The sequence below is a fragment of the Amphibalanus amphitrite genome, unplaced genomic scaffold (assembly GCF_019059575.1).
Source record: "Amphibalanus amphitrite isolate SeventyFive unplaced genomic scaffold, NRLGWU_Aamphi_draft 000799F_arrow, whole genome shotgun sequence".
NCBI classification, from domain to species: domain Eukaryota; kingdom Metazoa; phylum Arthropoda; class Thecostraca; order Balanomorpha; family Balanidae; genus Amphibalanus; species Amphibalanus amphitrite.
The window spans coordinates 74,065-87,013 of NW_024882293.1; the positions used below are offsets into that span (position 1 = coordinate 74,065).

At 48.9% G+C, this 12,949-nt stretch overlaps 1 protein-coding gene across 1 annotated transcript in view; it reads left to right on the forward strand.

Moving 5' to 3' along the window:
- The window catches only part of LOC122366351 (dimethylglycine dehydrogenase, mitochondrial-like), a 90,141-nt gene that overhangs the window by 37,043 nt on the left and 40,149 nt on the right, over positions 1 to 12,949 (forward strand). The window contains exons 3-4 of the mRNA XM_043338528.1: positions 694 to 856; positions 3,982 to 4,114. Of these exons, the coding sequence (XP_043194463.1) occupies positions 694 to 856; positions 3,982 to 4,114 (296 nt within the window). The remainder of the gene's footprint in view (positions 1 to 693; positions 857 to 3,981; positions 4,115 to 12,949) is intronic.

Genomic DNA, 12,949 nt, shown 5'->3' on the forward strand with positions numbered 1-12,949 from the left:
CCTCGTTGCTTGTTTGGGTGGCGGAAGTCCTGTTCTTGTTCTTTTTCAGGCGTTTCCACTCGTCGAAGAGAGTTTCCACCTTCTTGACCGCTCTCCCTTTGTGCTGGGTGGGATTCCTGGCCCTGGCCCAGAACTCCTCTACTCTAGTACCTTCTCTAACGTCCGGTTGGCCGCTTCCCGGACCGTTTCCTAGAGGATTTGGTGGCGGTGGAGGAAGTAGGCGAGAGATTGGCCGCGGGATGGGAGCTTGCATAGGTGGTGGAACGGGAGGGGGCACCGGAGCACCGTGCCCCCCTTAATTTTGCCATTTTAGTATAGCCCTATGGGCGTTGCATGGAAAGAATGGGACCAAAAGTCGGCAGTGCCCCCCCCCCCTAATTGAAGGTGTTCCGCCGCTACTGGGAACTTGGAGCCAAGGAGTTCATAACTGGGGGACACCATGTACCCAGAAGTTTGCGACGCAGACAACCGTTACACCTGAGGAAGAGGGAACGAACGTTGATCGACGAAACGGACATTGAGCGAACATTGACGAACGAACGAGCGTTGAGCTACCAGTAAATAATGAAGTAGGGATCTGAAATTTTGACAGACATGTTTTTTCGTTAAACGGCACCGATTGAAGGGGCGCAAGGTATCCAAATACGATTTTCGAAAATAAGGACCACCCTAACATACATACTGTTTGTGCAGGTGGCTGCAGTACGTGGCTCGTGAGAGGGGCCTGCAGGTGGAGCTGCGGAACGCCACGGAGGAGCTGGGCGTGCTGAGCGTGGCCGGTCCGCGCAGCCGGCAGCTGCTGCAGCAGCTCACCACACAGGACGTCGGCCGGTTCCCGTTCCTCAGCGCCCGACAGGTAGGTGTCGAGCCCCTATATTACATACATCACTACTCACTCAAGGAAAAAAGGGCGCCGCAGTGACGCCACGGATTTGGTAGGAATATGACAGCAATTGTTGCAGACGTTTACATATCGCGCACATGTTATTTGATCGTCGCCAATGCTATTTTACTGCACTATTTTGGTATTTTACTGCCGTGTATTGCGCATTACCTATGAAAAACTAAAATAGGGTAGACCGGGGCGCGTATTCGCCAACTGCATGCCACGAATCGGCCAACCAACTAGCGCCATCTCTTGTGTGACGTCATTACCATCTGCCATCTGGGACAAGAATACATCCATTGGGGCTATGGTTTGACTTGAAACTTACAGTGCAAACTGAACTCGCGGACGGACACCAAGTCGCCGTAGCCGAGTGGTTAGAGTCTCGGTCCAGCACTTGAATGGATGGTTGTTCGATATTCACCAAGGGTGGTTGTGTTTTCTGCACAAAAGAAAAAAAACGTCGGGCATACAGAGCTGGGCAAGTGCGTTCCTTTAGTGCGTTCCTGCGTTCTTGCGTAAGTACGTACGCACCGCCTTTTTAGGAACGCAAAAACGCAGGAACGCAAAGTTTTTCAAAGGAAAGCAAGTTAGAGGAACGCACCACCCGAAATTTTGAAGCGTTCCACATTTTGTGAAGTGCGAACCCTGCTAAACCATGAAAAAATAAAAAAGTTGTTATTTCATTCGGGTATTGACAATATAACTTTGAGATGTATATCACCTGAGCTATGGATCACTTTGTGATGTATATCACCTGAGCTATGGGTGCGACGTTATGGGCGCAAAATGACCTTTGCTGTCGGTGCGCCCTAAAGCCTCAATAAACAAACAAACCTGAGCTATGGCTATTTTAAAAATAACATTTATTATGAAAGACCCTGTGTATGTATTCGATATTCAGTCTATGTAATATTCAGTCTATCGAAATCAGTATATGTATTTACAACGTATACTTAGCAAGTTTGAAATCGTTGACAGCAAGGCCGGGCCAATTTTGAGATCCCTCAAGTCAGTGGGAGAAAATTGAACTACGCTTTTATGGGACGGAACCCATAATAAACACTCTGAAAACATGTGGTGCTTGATGAATTGCATTACTTGAGAAAAATTGTCTGTTTTGTCGGAAGCCAACTCTTTCGGTCTGAAAAGGCCCTTGCAAAGCTATGACATGACTATGTTCTGGTGTAGTAATTGGATTGTGCGAGCCAGCTACAGTGATCTGTTTATTTGTTTATTAATTATCCAGGTAGCCACAGACAAACGCCCATTTACGGCTCCAGTCAGTTCAGTATGACACATACAAATAACAACACAAAAACACAAAAACTAAAACAAAACGTACAGTAAGCAAACAGATAATAAAGTGATCGCACAAACACTCAGTCATACAGCTCAGTCAGAGACAACACTCAGACGTTGTAGGGACTGAGAGTGTTGGAGTACTCCCAGGCATCGCGTCCGAATGAGCTGCCATGAAAATATCTGCGGCTTGCACGTGCTGTAGCAGCAGATTGCATGAACGAGAGAGACGTGCAATGAAACTGCTTTTTACTGCGTTTACCCTAGCGAAAGGCTCATGCAGTAGACCAGTGTGTCTTGACCGTCTCCCGGGGACTGCCAGACCAACTGGTCACAGTCGATGCGGTCTGCGGAAGCGAGACTGTCCCCGTGGGACCAGATTGCCCTGTTGGGACGGTCCGGCCGCCTTCCAAACGGCCCGAAGAGGATTTATTATGAATAATTTAGCCGGAAACGGGGTGGCCGGGCTTCCCCCGCGCCCGGGGTTACCCCGGCTTCCCCTATGCAATGTATGTTCAGATGGTGCGGCTAGTACACCTTTTTGCGTTGTTCGATGGCCAATCAGCAAAACCCATTCGTCCGATCAGCACATAGGTGGCGCCAGTGAGAGGCATTCCGGCAAAACCTTCAGCATAACTACAAAACTAACAAAACTAACAAAACTAACAAAACTAAAAACAGATCGCCCCTTTACAGAGAAGTATAAATATGACCGCGTTTATACAGTGCAATGCGAGGCATAGGTGGCGAAACTCGTAGACCATCGATCCACATAAAAATCGGTAGCGTTCATGAGCACCATAGGTACAATGTAGATGGACGTAGCTGACATGTTATCGGCTGATTGAAAAATGGACAGGCAACAGAGCAACAGGCTGGATAAGTTGACCCCGCCTCAAACACCAAGGAACAGGCAACAGGCTGGATAAGTCAGCCCCGCCCCAAAAACCAAGGTGTCCGGCCGGCAGGGCCCGGCTTGCCATCTGTCAGCCATTCCCTCGCGAGTCCGACCGGCGCGGCCGCCCGAGGCGTTGTCCCATGACATCGCACGGGCAGTGACGCGATAATGACGGCCGACTTCGTGGTTTGTATCGAAGCGTTTAGGAGTCCGACGCTCAAGAATCTACATGCCTACTCGGTATGGCGCCGGCAGTCTCCTCGTAGCTATGGTATAACTGCCTTTTCGGAATTCAATGGTTAATTGGTTGCAAATTGCGCTGGAACTGTCATAAGCCTCATCCCTGAATGTGAATAACGTTAAACATTGAATATGGCTAGATAAGCACTACATCATTGACATTTTGATCATTGACGAAAGTTTTAAATAAACAGTCATTGTTTACGCACAGTACCGATGAATTTTGCACATCGACTAACCATTTTGTGAAATGTCGAAGCATTATGACAATCTGACAAAGTGTTTTGCCTATGACGAACATTGTGCTCAATGACAAAGAGTTATGCAGAATGGTTAAATGGAGTCCAGCCTGTTTTGCCGACCGTCAAACAGTGATGCAAATCGCCGATGGGTTATTCTGAATGATGCTTGTCCAAACTGATGCCGAAATGGTTATGACGATTGGCCATCGAACAACGCAAAAAGGTGTAGTCTTGGTCTACCCAAAGTGTACGGTATCCATCTATTTATAATATCAACTTATATTAGAACGATATTGATACTAGGTGTAGATCCAGCCACCCTAAAACCACCTTGGGTTCTAAATGTTTTTTTTTTTTACATGCAGGCAGACGTCTGTTCTAGTGTTTATTTCTATGGCGTTTGTGTCGAGCAGCTGGATATCGCCGGAGTGGACACACTGGCTCTGAGGATCTCCTACACCGGAGAGCTGGGCTGGGAGCTGTACCACGACCGGCAGAAGACGGCCCACATGTACGAGGCCATCCTGCAGGCCGGCCAGCACCTCGGTAGGTCACCGCAGCTCGGTCCGCGCCGGGGGGGGGGGGAGGGTGTTGCGCCGCCGTTTTTGACACACCTGTTCATGCATCGTTTTCGCACATGTTGTGAAAATATCAGACCCAGGGCTTTCAAGGTCAGATCACCAGGTCACGTGAAGTGACCTCACCTCAGAAAATAAGTTTCAATCCTCATCAGAGCTACAGCGGCTGAACGGTCGCCTTGAAACTTTCAGCGATTGATGAGAGTAACATTATGTACAAAATGGTTATCTCGGAATTTTAATATAGATGACCTAAGGTCAGGTCAATTTTGCGACCTCTACAAATTATAAGTCAATTGGGAGAAGATTGAAATGCGCCTCTTGTGGACGAATGGTGTTCAAAACCCTCTCTTGCATCAGTTTATGGGTAAACATGACACACTGAATCGCAAAAATGCACCTGTGACCCCTCTGTGTGCCCCTGAGGTCATCTCAGGTCAAGAACGGTCACCAGCAGTTTTTTTGGCTATAACTTTTGATAGAGACGTGCTAGAGCGATGAAAACACGTCAGATGTATTCAGCTTGACGATACGGATCGACCGATATGCAACATGACCCTTTCCGGTCAGGGCATGACCTTAACCTATGGTCAAATTTTCAAAATAACCTTTCAAGGTCAGCGAATAGTTCATTCGACGCGTCTCGACGAGAGGAACACGATGCTGGCAAAAGTAATGCCATGGCTTGCTTGAATCAAAATTGTTATGACTGAAAAGCTGTTTTTATGAAAACGCGGCTATTTTTACCGTTTTTTGCTCTCTGGAGGTTAAACCATTGACCTTAGGTCAAATCTGACAACAACACTCAGAAAGGTCTGTAAAAGGGCTATCGAATGCGCTTTTTCGCGGCGCTGTAGCTCTATTAGTTCCCGAGTTAGCCGTTGGCAGTTTCCAAAACTGTTGAAATGGCCTACATTTGACCTTTAATGACCTCTGGCGACCTGACCTTTGACCTGAACCAAAAAATGATCGAGTGTTTCCGTCATTATTTTTTACGGTCTTTCGAATGCCGCTTACCACGTGTCGCTACGTAGCCCAGGAGCCGAGTTAAACGGGGGGGGGGGGGGTGTTCAGACACACACACACACACCCCGGCCCGGCGCGGAAGTCGTGAAGCACCGGCCCAGCGCGGGACGGGGGGGGGGGCGGTTAACGGCCCCCCGGAGGTTTTTCGTTAATAGCGGAAAAAGTGCCGTGCATAGCGCCGCGAAATTTGGCATGACTTTTCACTATCAACTTTACACATTGTGTGCAAGATTGAACCTTCCTACCTTTCAAGGCCAGGTCACCAGGGCACTTCGAATGACCCAACCTCAAATCACTTTTTTGCAACTTTGTCACTGTGTCAGAGCTACAGTACATAGATGACGGAGGCCTTTGAAAGTCGTAGGATGTAATAAAGTCATTGATAGCTACAATATGTTAATCTCAGAATTTTTGTATCGATAACCTAAGGTCGGGTGAATTTCTTGACCTCCCCATTATGAGTCAATGGAGGAAAAATCAACTCCCTGTTTTTCCACTAAAACACGTCGGAATGGCCAAATATACCATGAATGCCTTCATAGTTCATATACTATTAACCTTGACTACCTTGAGGCTTTTTTGCTCTTGGGCAGCTGTAAGGTCATGTGACGTCATCAAGGGTCACCAAAGGTTTTTTGCTAATAGCTCCTTACAGGAACGAAATGCAGCCGCGCGGTTGGTCTCATTATTTTCAGCTCGTCAAGGAGCATCGACTGATATAAATGTTGACCTTGGGGTCACGTGACCTGAGGTCAACTTTTGACCTTGACGTTTGGAGGTCAGCACATATATGATTCGATGCGGACTGACGAGAGGATCACGATGGTGCCATTAGTTAGTTCATAGCTTGGCTTCTTCGAAAGTTAGGGGAGGACCGTACAAGAGTACGCACCTAATGCATTTTGTCGTCTCACGCCGTTCGGTTTTGGTTTACGGCTACGATCAGTATATTCCGAATCGATAAAGCCTGATCATTTGTCCACAAACTGTCATGACTACAGCGGCCTACGTCCAATTTAAAGCGTGACCGTAAGCAATTTTCTAACACCCTGCATTTGCGTACTCTTGCCCGATAGGCAGTACAAGAGTACGCACTTCGTGCGGGCGGAGTACGCACTACGTGTATGCATTCCTACTCGCTGGAATCAATGCATTCATGCAAGTAATTAAACTATTGTTATCTTTATTGCCGCAGCCACTAAAACGGTCACTCTTAACAGAGTCGAGGCGCCCCGCTGTGGTCGTGCAAATGCCCCCTGGTCTACCAGAAACAGTGATGCTCTTCGTGGTTTCCCCAACTGCTCGACGTCCCCCCGAGTGTCATCCACCTTGTTGGCCAATCCCGTGAATCTGCTGAGGGGTTGCGCGCCTGATGCACTAAGTTGATTAATGCAACACAACCACGCACTCGAAAACTGCGTACTCTTGTCCGCCACGGCAATGCGTACTCATGGCCGACACATACGGTAGACACAAAGCGGGCTGAGAGCTGGCGCCACAGTCGTCGCGTAAACAATTGGGACTTGACACACACACACACCAGATTCCCCGTGGTATCTTGATAGGAAAAAATGAAAATTCTATTGCCGCTCCCTGAGGAAGGTCACATCTTTTCCTGCACCCCAAAAAGTCTAAAAGCGATGTGAAAAACACGTCTAAGCCTCTAAAAAAGACAAGTGAACCCGTAGCGCGCCCACCTTCCACCATCGAAGCCGCGTGAGAGACAGCTTCCTTAGGACCAGGCACGTACCCAGGATTTCGCCCAGGAGGGGGCCACCTGCTTTCGAAGGGGCCCCCAGGTCACCCGGGGGCCCCCGGGAGTCATGCAGAACCTTTCGATGGTGGGGGGGGGGGCATAGTGGGTCCGGTCTCTCCTGCAGACGTAGGTGAGAAAACGCCACGTGTGTGGGAAAACGAAATTTAGTTCTTTACAACCATTATGTAGCATTTGGTTGTGATTTCTCGCGTTCAACTTCATCAAAGTCAATTAACCCTCGCATGTGTAGGGGGGGTCGACCCCCCCATGGTTTTTCGCGAATAACTCGCGTAAAAAGCGGCCGATCGCGACGAAACTTTCAGTACCTTCGCATTGATCAATTTTACACCTACCCTGAAAATTTCATGACCCTGACCCAAATGACCTTTGACCTGTGACCTCTTTTCCGAGACCATGTTTGGCCGGAATCGCGATTTCGCGTATGTCGGCTCGCATTAGCCGCGCGTTTGCAAGCTTGTCGTGGTTTCAAACGTTCAAACATGTGATTTGATGTTGCTCCCATACATAAGGGCGGGTGTCAAGGTCACCTGAAGGTCAGGTCAGGTCATTGACCTTTGGCGACCTCGGGTGACCTCGGTTCACTTTTTCGAGTTTTACATATTTCTAGGCTAGTTTTTGGAGCTGAATTCGAATTTAGCAACCATTTGAACATTTACGAAGTAGTTTTGGTGACTTCGTAACATGTTACGAAGCTGTCAGAGGCGGTTGACACGTACTACGAATACCCGTCACGACGCCTACTGGTTGACCTGACCTGACCTGACCCGACCTGGTCTAAATGCTTAAAGACATCATCTGTGATCAACACTAACACGATATTCGTGATCAGCACCCCGAAAAAACCCTTAGCAGCCACACTTTACGACTTTCTAACAGGTCCCGATTTTCCCGACTTTGGGTCATTGACCTGACCTGGAAGGTCAACCAATGACCTAGGACCTTAAAATTGGGTATCATCGGCTTCCTCTCGTTACGGGCAACACGCTCATTTTTTTTCCGCGAAGCTCTAGCTCGATCAGGGGCCAAACGGCAAGGGGGGTCCAACCGACCCCCCCCCCCTACACATTAGAAGTTGGCAAACGCCGCACACATGCGAGGGTTAAAACGGTCTCTGTAACGGTCTAAGCCTTGAGAAAATGTGGAAAATTGGAAAGTAAAAATATTTTTGCTTGAGGAGTGAGCATGAAGCGCACGGCATTTTATCAGTGAGCGCCTCAGTTACCGAACATCCTCCAATTCCGGATAATGGGTATATAAATAGTGTGGAATAAATGTCTCGTTATCGGAATTCCACTATCTGGCAACTAGCCCTTTGTAAACGCGGCTATTATATGTTTCACTAGGAATCGAGCGCAATTGTACTTTTAGCCAGAAAATAAATGCTTGGGTAATTCTGGGACACCCTGTATTAATTGGAGGAATAGGACTAAGGAGGAAATGCGATTGCAAATCGACCCACATCCCTGTGTTAGCCAATGACACCTTTGGGGCCAAGGTTGGGGGATATTCAGTTTAGCCTTTTTGTTTTTCTGTGATATCTCCAGCACCGTGAATGATATTGGCTCCTTCAAACCAGTAAAACGCCTTTTGGGCGACCAACGGAGCGAGCGAGAGGATGGGCCTTGCACGTGCGAAATTGCAAGGGGGTACCTCCAACTAACTTGTGCACTGCACCCTACTAACCGGTCTTTAGCGATGTGCCAAATTTCAGCGCAATCGGCCTAGCCGTTCTCGAGATCTGGAAGCGGCACACTGCACGTGCGCACGTGCAAGCGGGGTCCAAACTGACTTTTGCACGGCACCCTACTAACTGGTCCCCAACCGTGTACCAAATTTGAGCGCAATCGGCCCAGCCGTTCTCGAGATCTGGGAGCGCCCCCTGCACGTGCGCACGTGCTGTAGCACCCTAACCTTAACGCATGCAGATGAATTATCTGATGGAGACCTAACTGTTTACCGAGTTTCAATTCAATCGGCCCAACCGTTGTGCCGTTATTGAGGTTGCAATTTTGGGGGTTCTTAAAAAATGTCCAACTTTACCACGCGCCACGTGCGGTGGTTGGCAAGAACGCATGGTGGCCATCACACCACAGAACTTTTACGTCCAAGTGACATTCAGTAAAGAAGACCGCTTGTCAATCGGATGTCCCGTTCCTAAGATATTAGCTTTTGAAGAGCGTCCCCACGGCCGGCCGGCCGGCCGGCCGGCCGCTCATACTCAGGATTTTCCCTTAATTCAGTATGAGACTCCGCTCGCTTCGCTCGCTCCGTAATGACTGCCTACTCCAGTCTCTACTTATATCCAGTAGCCAGTAGCCACTCAGATGATTTCGGATCAATCAGGTGATAAGCGTTCTTTCAGACGACCAGGGGAGCCTGGACAACCAAGCCCCCTAGGCGACCAGGCGGCCCGGGAGACCAGGGGCCCCCCAGTCGACCAGGGGTTCCCAGGCGACCAGGTCCCCAGATGACTAGGGGCCCAGGCGACCAAGGTCCAATGCGATCAGGCCCCAAAAGCGATCAGGGGCTCCCAGGCGACCAGGGGGCCCCCATGCGACCAGGGAGCCCCCATGCGGCCAGGCCCCCGGCTACCAGGGGCCCCCAGGCGACCAGGGGCCCTCTAAGTGACAAGCGGGCCCTCAGGCGATCAGGGGCCCCCAGGCGACCAGGGGATCCCAGGCGACCAGGGGCCCAAGGCGACCAGGGTCCCCCAGGCGACTAGGGGTGACCGGGGGCCCCATGCAACCAGGGGCCATGCGACCAGGCCCCCCGGCTACCAGGGGCCCCTGGGCGACTAGGGACCCCCAGGCGATCAGGGGCCTTATGCGACCAGAGGCCCCCCATGCGACTAGGGCCCCCTAGGCGACTAGAGGCCACATACTATCAGGGGCCCATACGACCAGGGCCGCCTAGGCGACTGGGGACCCCCAGTCGATCAGGGGCCTCATGCGACCAGAGGCCCCCATGCGACCAGGGCCCCCTAGGCGCCCCCAGTCGATCAGGGGCCTCATGCGACCAGAGGCCCCCAGGCGACCAGGGCCCCCTAGGCGACTAGGGGCCACAGGCTATCAGGGGCCCCCATGAGACCAGGCCCCCGGCTACCAGAGGCCCCCTAGGCGACCAGGGGCCCAGGAAACTGGGGGCCCTTGGATGACTGCATGGGCCCCTCGGGTAACCAGGGCTGCATAAATGAAACTTTAATATCAATTTTTCTTCCGAGTAAAAGACGTTTTATTCAGTGCTTAAAAAAAATATCCTGGGGCCTGAGGGGCCCCCGGCGCTCAGGGGGGCATGGCCCCCGTGGCCCCCCCCCTGGGTACGTCACTAGTTAGGACTCGAGATGACGCTGATGAGGCGTTGCTAAGCAACCGAAACAGCTGCTGCGTACTCTTGTCGCCTGCGTCCTCTTACCCGCCCTTACCCTACTCGAAAAAAAAACTTCATTTCCAGCGCCACCATTTTGACTTGTTTGACACCTGTGACGTCATCTTTGATCTGACTTGAAAATGACCTCAGTGAAAATTGTAGACCTTGTCCGTGCGTATCCCATGCTGTTTACCGCTTGTTGCTATCTTGATTCGTTCTCGACATATTAGGGGAGGGGCGGTCAACCGCCCCCCCCCCCCCCACCCACCCTGTTGGTTCTAAGTTGGCGCGGACCCCCGTCGGTACGCGGATTAATCACCGAAAAGCTCGCAATTAGCCAACTAGGGCGTACATGTGGTAGGCAAGTGTCGGTACTAGGCAAATGAAAATTGAACACTCAATTTTTGTGTCATACTGATACCGAACAGGTACCAACCTGGTATTTGGTATTTCAATCTTAAACCGCGCGGGGCTGGGGTCTCCAACCGAACGCGCGGGGCTGGGGGGGGGTAAATTTTACCCCCTGTTATCTCCCGAACTAATGGTCCTATTTGGAAAATTCAAACGCCAATCGAAAGATCTTATCACGAACAACTAAAAACATGTACTTAATTTAAAGTTTGAGGTCAAGGCCAAGGTCAGGTCAAGGGTACAAATTGCAAGTTCCTACAGTATCGGCCTTGCACCGTAGTTGCCGAAGAATGTAGTCATGGACTGAGACTGATTGCCAAAAACGTGTTTTTAGGCTACCAAGACAATCCTCGTTGCATACAATATCATTCAGAGGTCAAGGTCAAGGTCAGGTCAGGTCAGGTCACCAAAAACAAAATATAGAAAAGGGCATGTGCGACACATGTTTTATGGGTCATTTTACTCATAGAATTCAATACGCATACTCAGTAAGTGATATGGACCACCTCTGGATGAATTTCAGGTCGAGGTCAGGTCAAGGTCAGGTCAAGTGAGGTCAAATTTTGAAGTTGGTTGTTAAGGCCTAAAAAGGTGTCTATCTGATGCAGTTTTTCACGGCGAATCGAATGGTGCTATTTTTGTTTCCGTACGAGGTCTACAACTTCCCCAAAAAATCATTTTTTCAAAATTTTGTGTGTCGTGACGTCATAAAATTTTGAATAACTCCCACATTTTTGAACCGATTCTTCTAAAAATTGGTATGTACATAGGTGCACATAGACCACTTCTCTGACATATATTCCGTTTTTTTCGATACACTCAAAATTTTGGATTTTATAATTATTTTCCCAAAAAAGTCAGTTTTTTGAAAAATGGGCCAAAATCCAAAATTTTCAAACAACCGAGATAGCTACTTGATAGACTAAGTAGAATTACGTATAATCTTTTTTGTTACGTCTTGATTCCTTTAAAAATGAAGATGTTAGCGGCGTTTGAAATTTTGCCGTTTTTGAGGCGAACATGGCGAACATGACGTCACTAAAACGTCAATTTCTCAAAACAATTCCGACGGATTTCGCTCAAATTTTCAGGGAACGTGTCAAATTGATGTAAGAAAAGGTACTAAAAGTCTGGCGGCGCTGCGCGCCGCCGTTTTTGAGATATTGCAAAAATTCGCGAGGGTGGGTAAAATTTACCCACCAGCCCCGCGCGGGTTAACCCTCGCCCTGGCGGGGGGGGGGTCGATGCGACCCCCCTAAGGTTTTTCGAAGATAGCGTAATTTGGCACAGCCTATGGGGCAACCTTTTTACATATGACCTGAAAATTTCAGGTCCGGGTGACCTTGGGTCAGGTCACAAGGTCAGAAAAACCGGTACAAGGTCATGGTCGAGATTTGGCGCCTCGAGATAAGCCCATGGCTTTTGCGCCAACTCTCCGTGATACGTACTCGATGTACCTCATGTACTATGCCAATAAACTCCGTGTGTGTGTGTGTGTGTGTGTGTGTATGGTCTAATTCCAATTTTCTTCATGCACCTGTCTAACTCACAGTTTGCACTGATTTCCTTTCAAACTTTCAGGATGTGCTAACTTCACCAAGTTGTATAACATATAGTTCGGGTTTTTTGAGTTCACTGACCTAAGGTCAGTTAGAGGTCATTACGTTGTAATGTTAAGCCTATGGGAAAATACTAAATTCGGAAAATACTGGAGATATCTGCTTCGTTCTATCACTTTTAAGCTTTGAAACCACAGTGCGTAACAGCATGTCACTTGGTGCTTCTTTGTTTGGTGTACTTATCCATGGGTCAGGTCAAATGAGGTCAACTGAGGTCAAATGACGTTTTGCCAATAACTTGGCACATAATGACGCTAGAGCTTAAAAAATGGTGTCATTGAGTTCCTGGTGATCAGCCAAATCGAATGATATGCAATACTGTACAATTTGGTTAACTTGAACTTAATTAATTAATTAAAGTTTACATAAAGGGACCCTCGGCTCCCACCTTCAAAAAAGTTAGTGGATTGGCATGAAAGTGATGTCGCTCGGTTCAGAAAGAGCAAAAACGAATATCTACCAAATTTCACCGAAAAATATTCACCGGTTTTCAAGATATTAGACTTTTACTTTTGTTTACTTTTTTGGGATCTCCGCTGTTTCTAGCAACTTCATTTTGGAAGTGCGGGGTTTGCGGCAGATGTTGCGCGCAAATAGCATACTC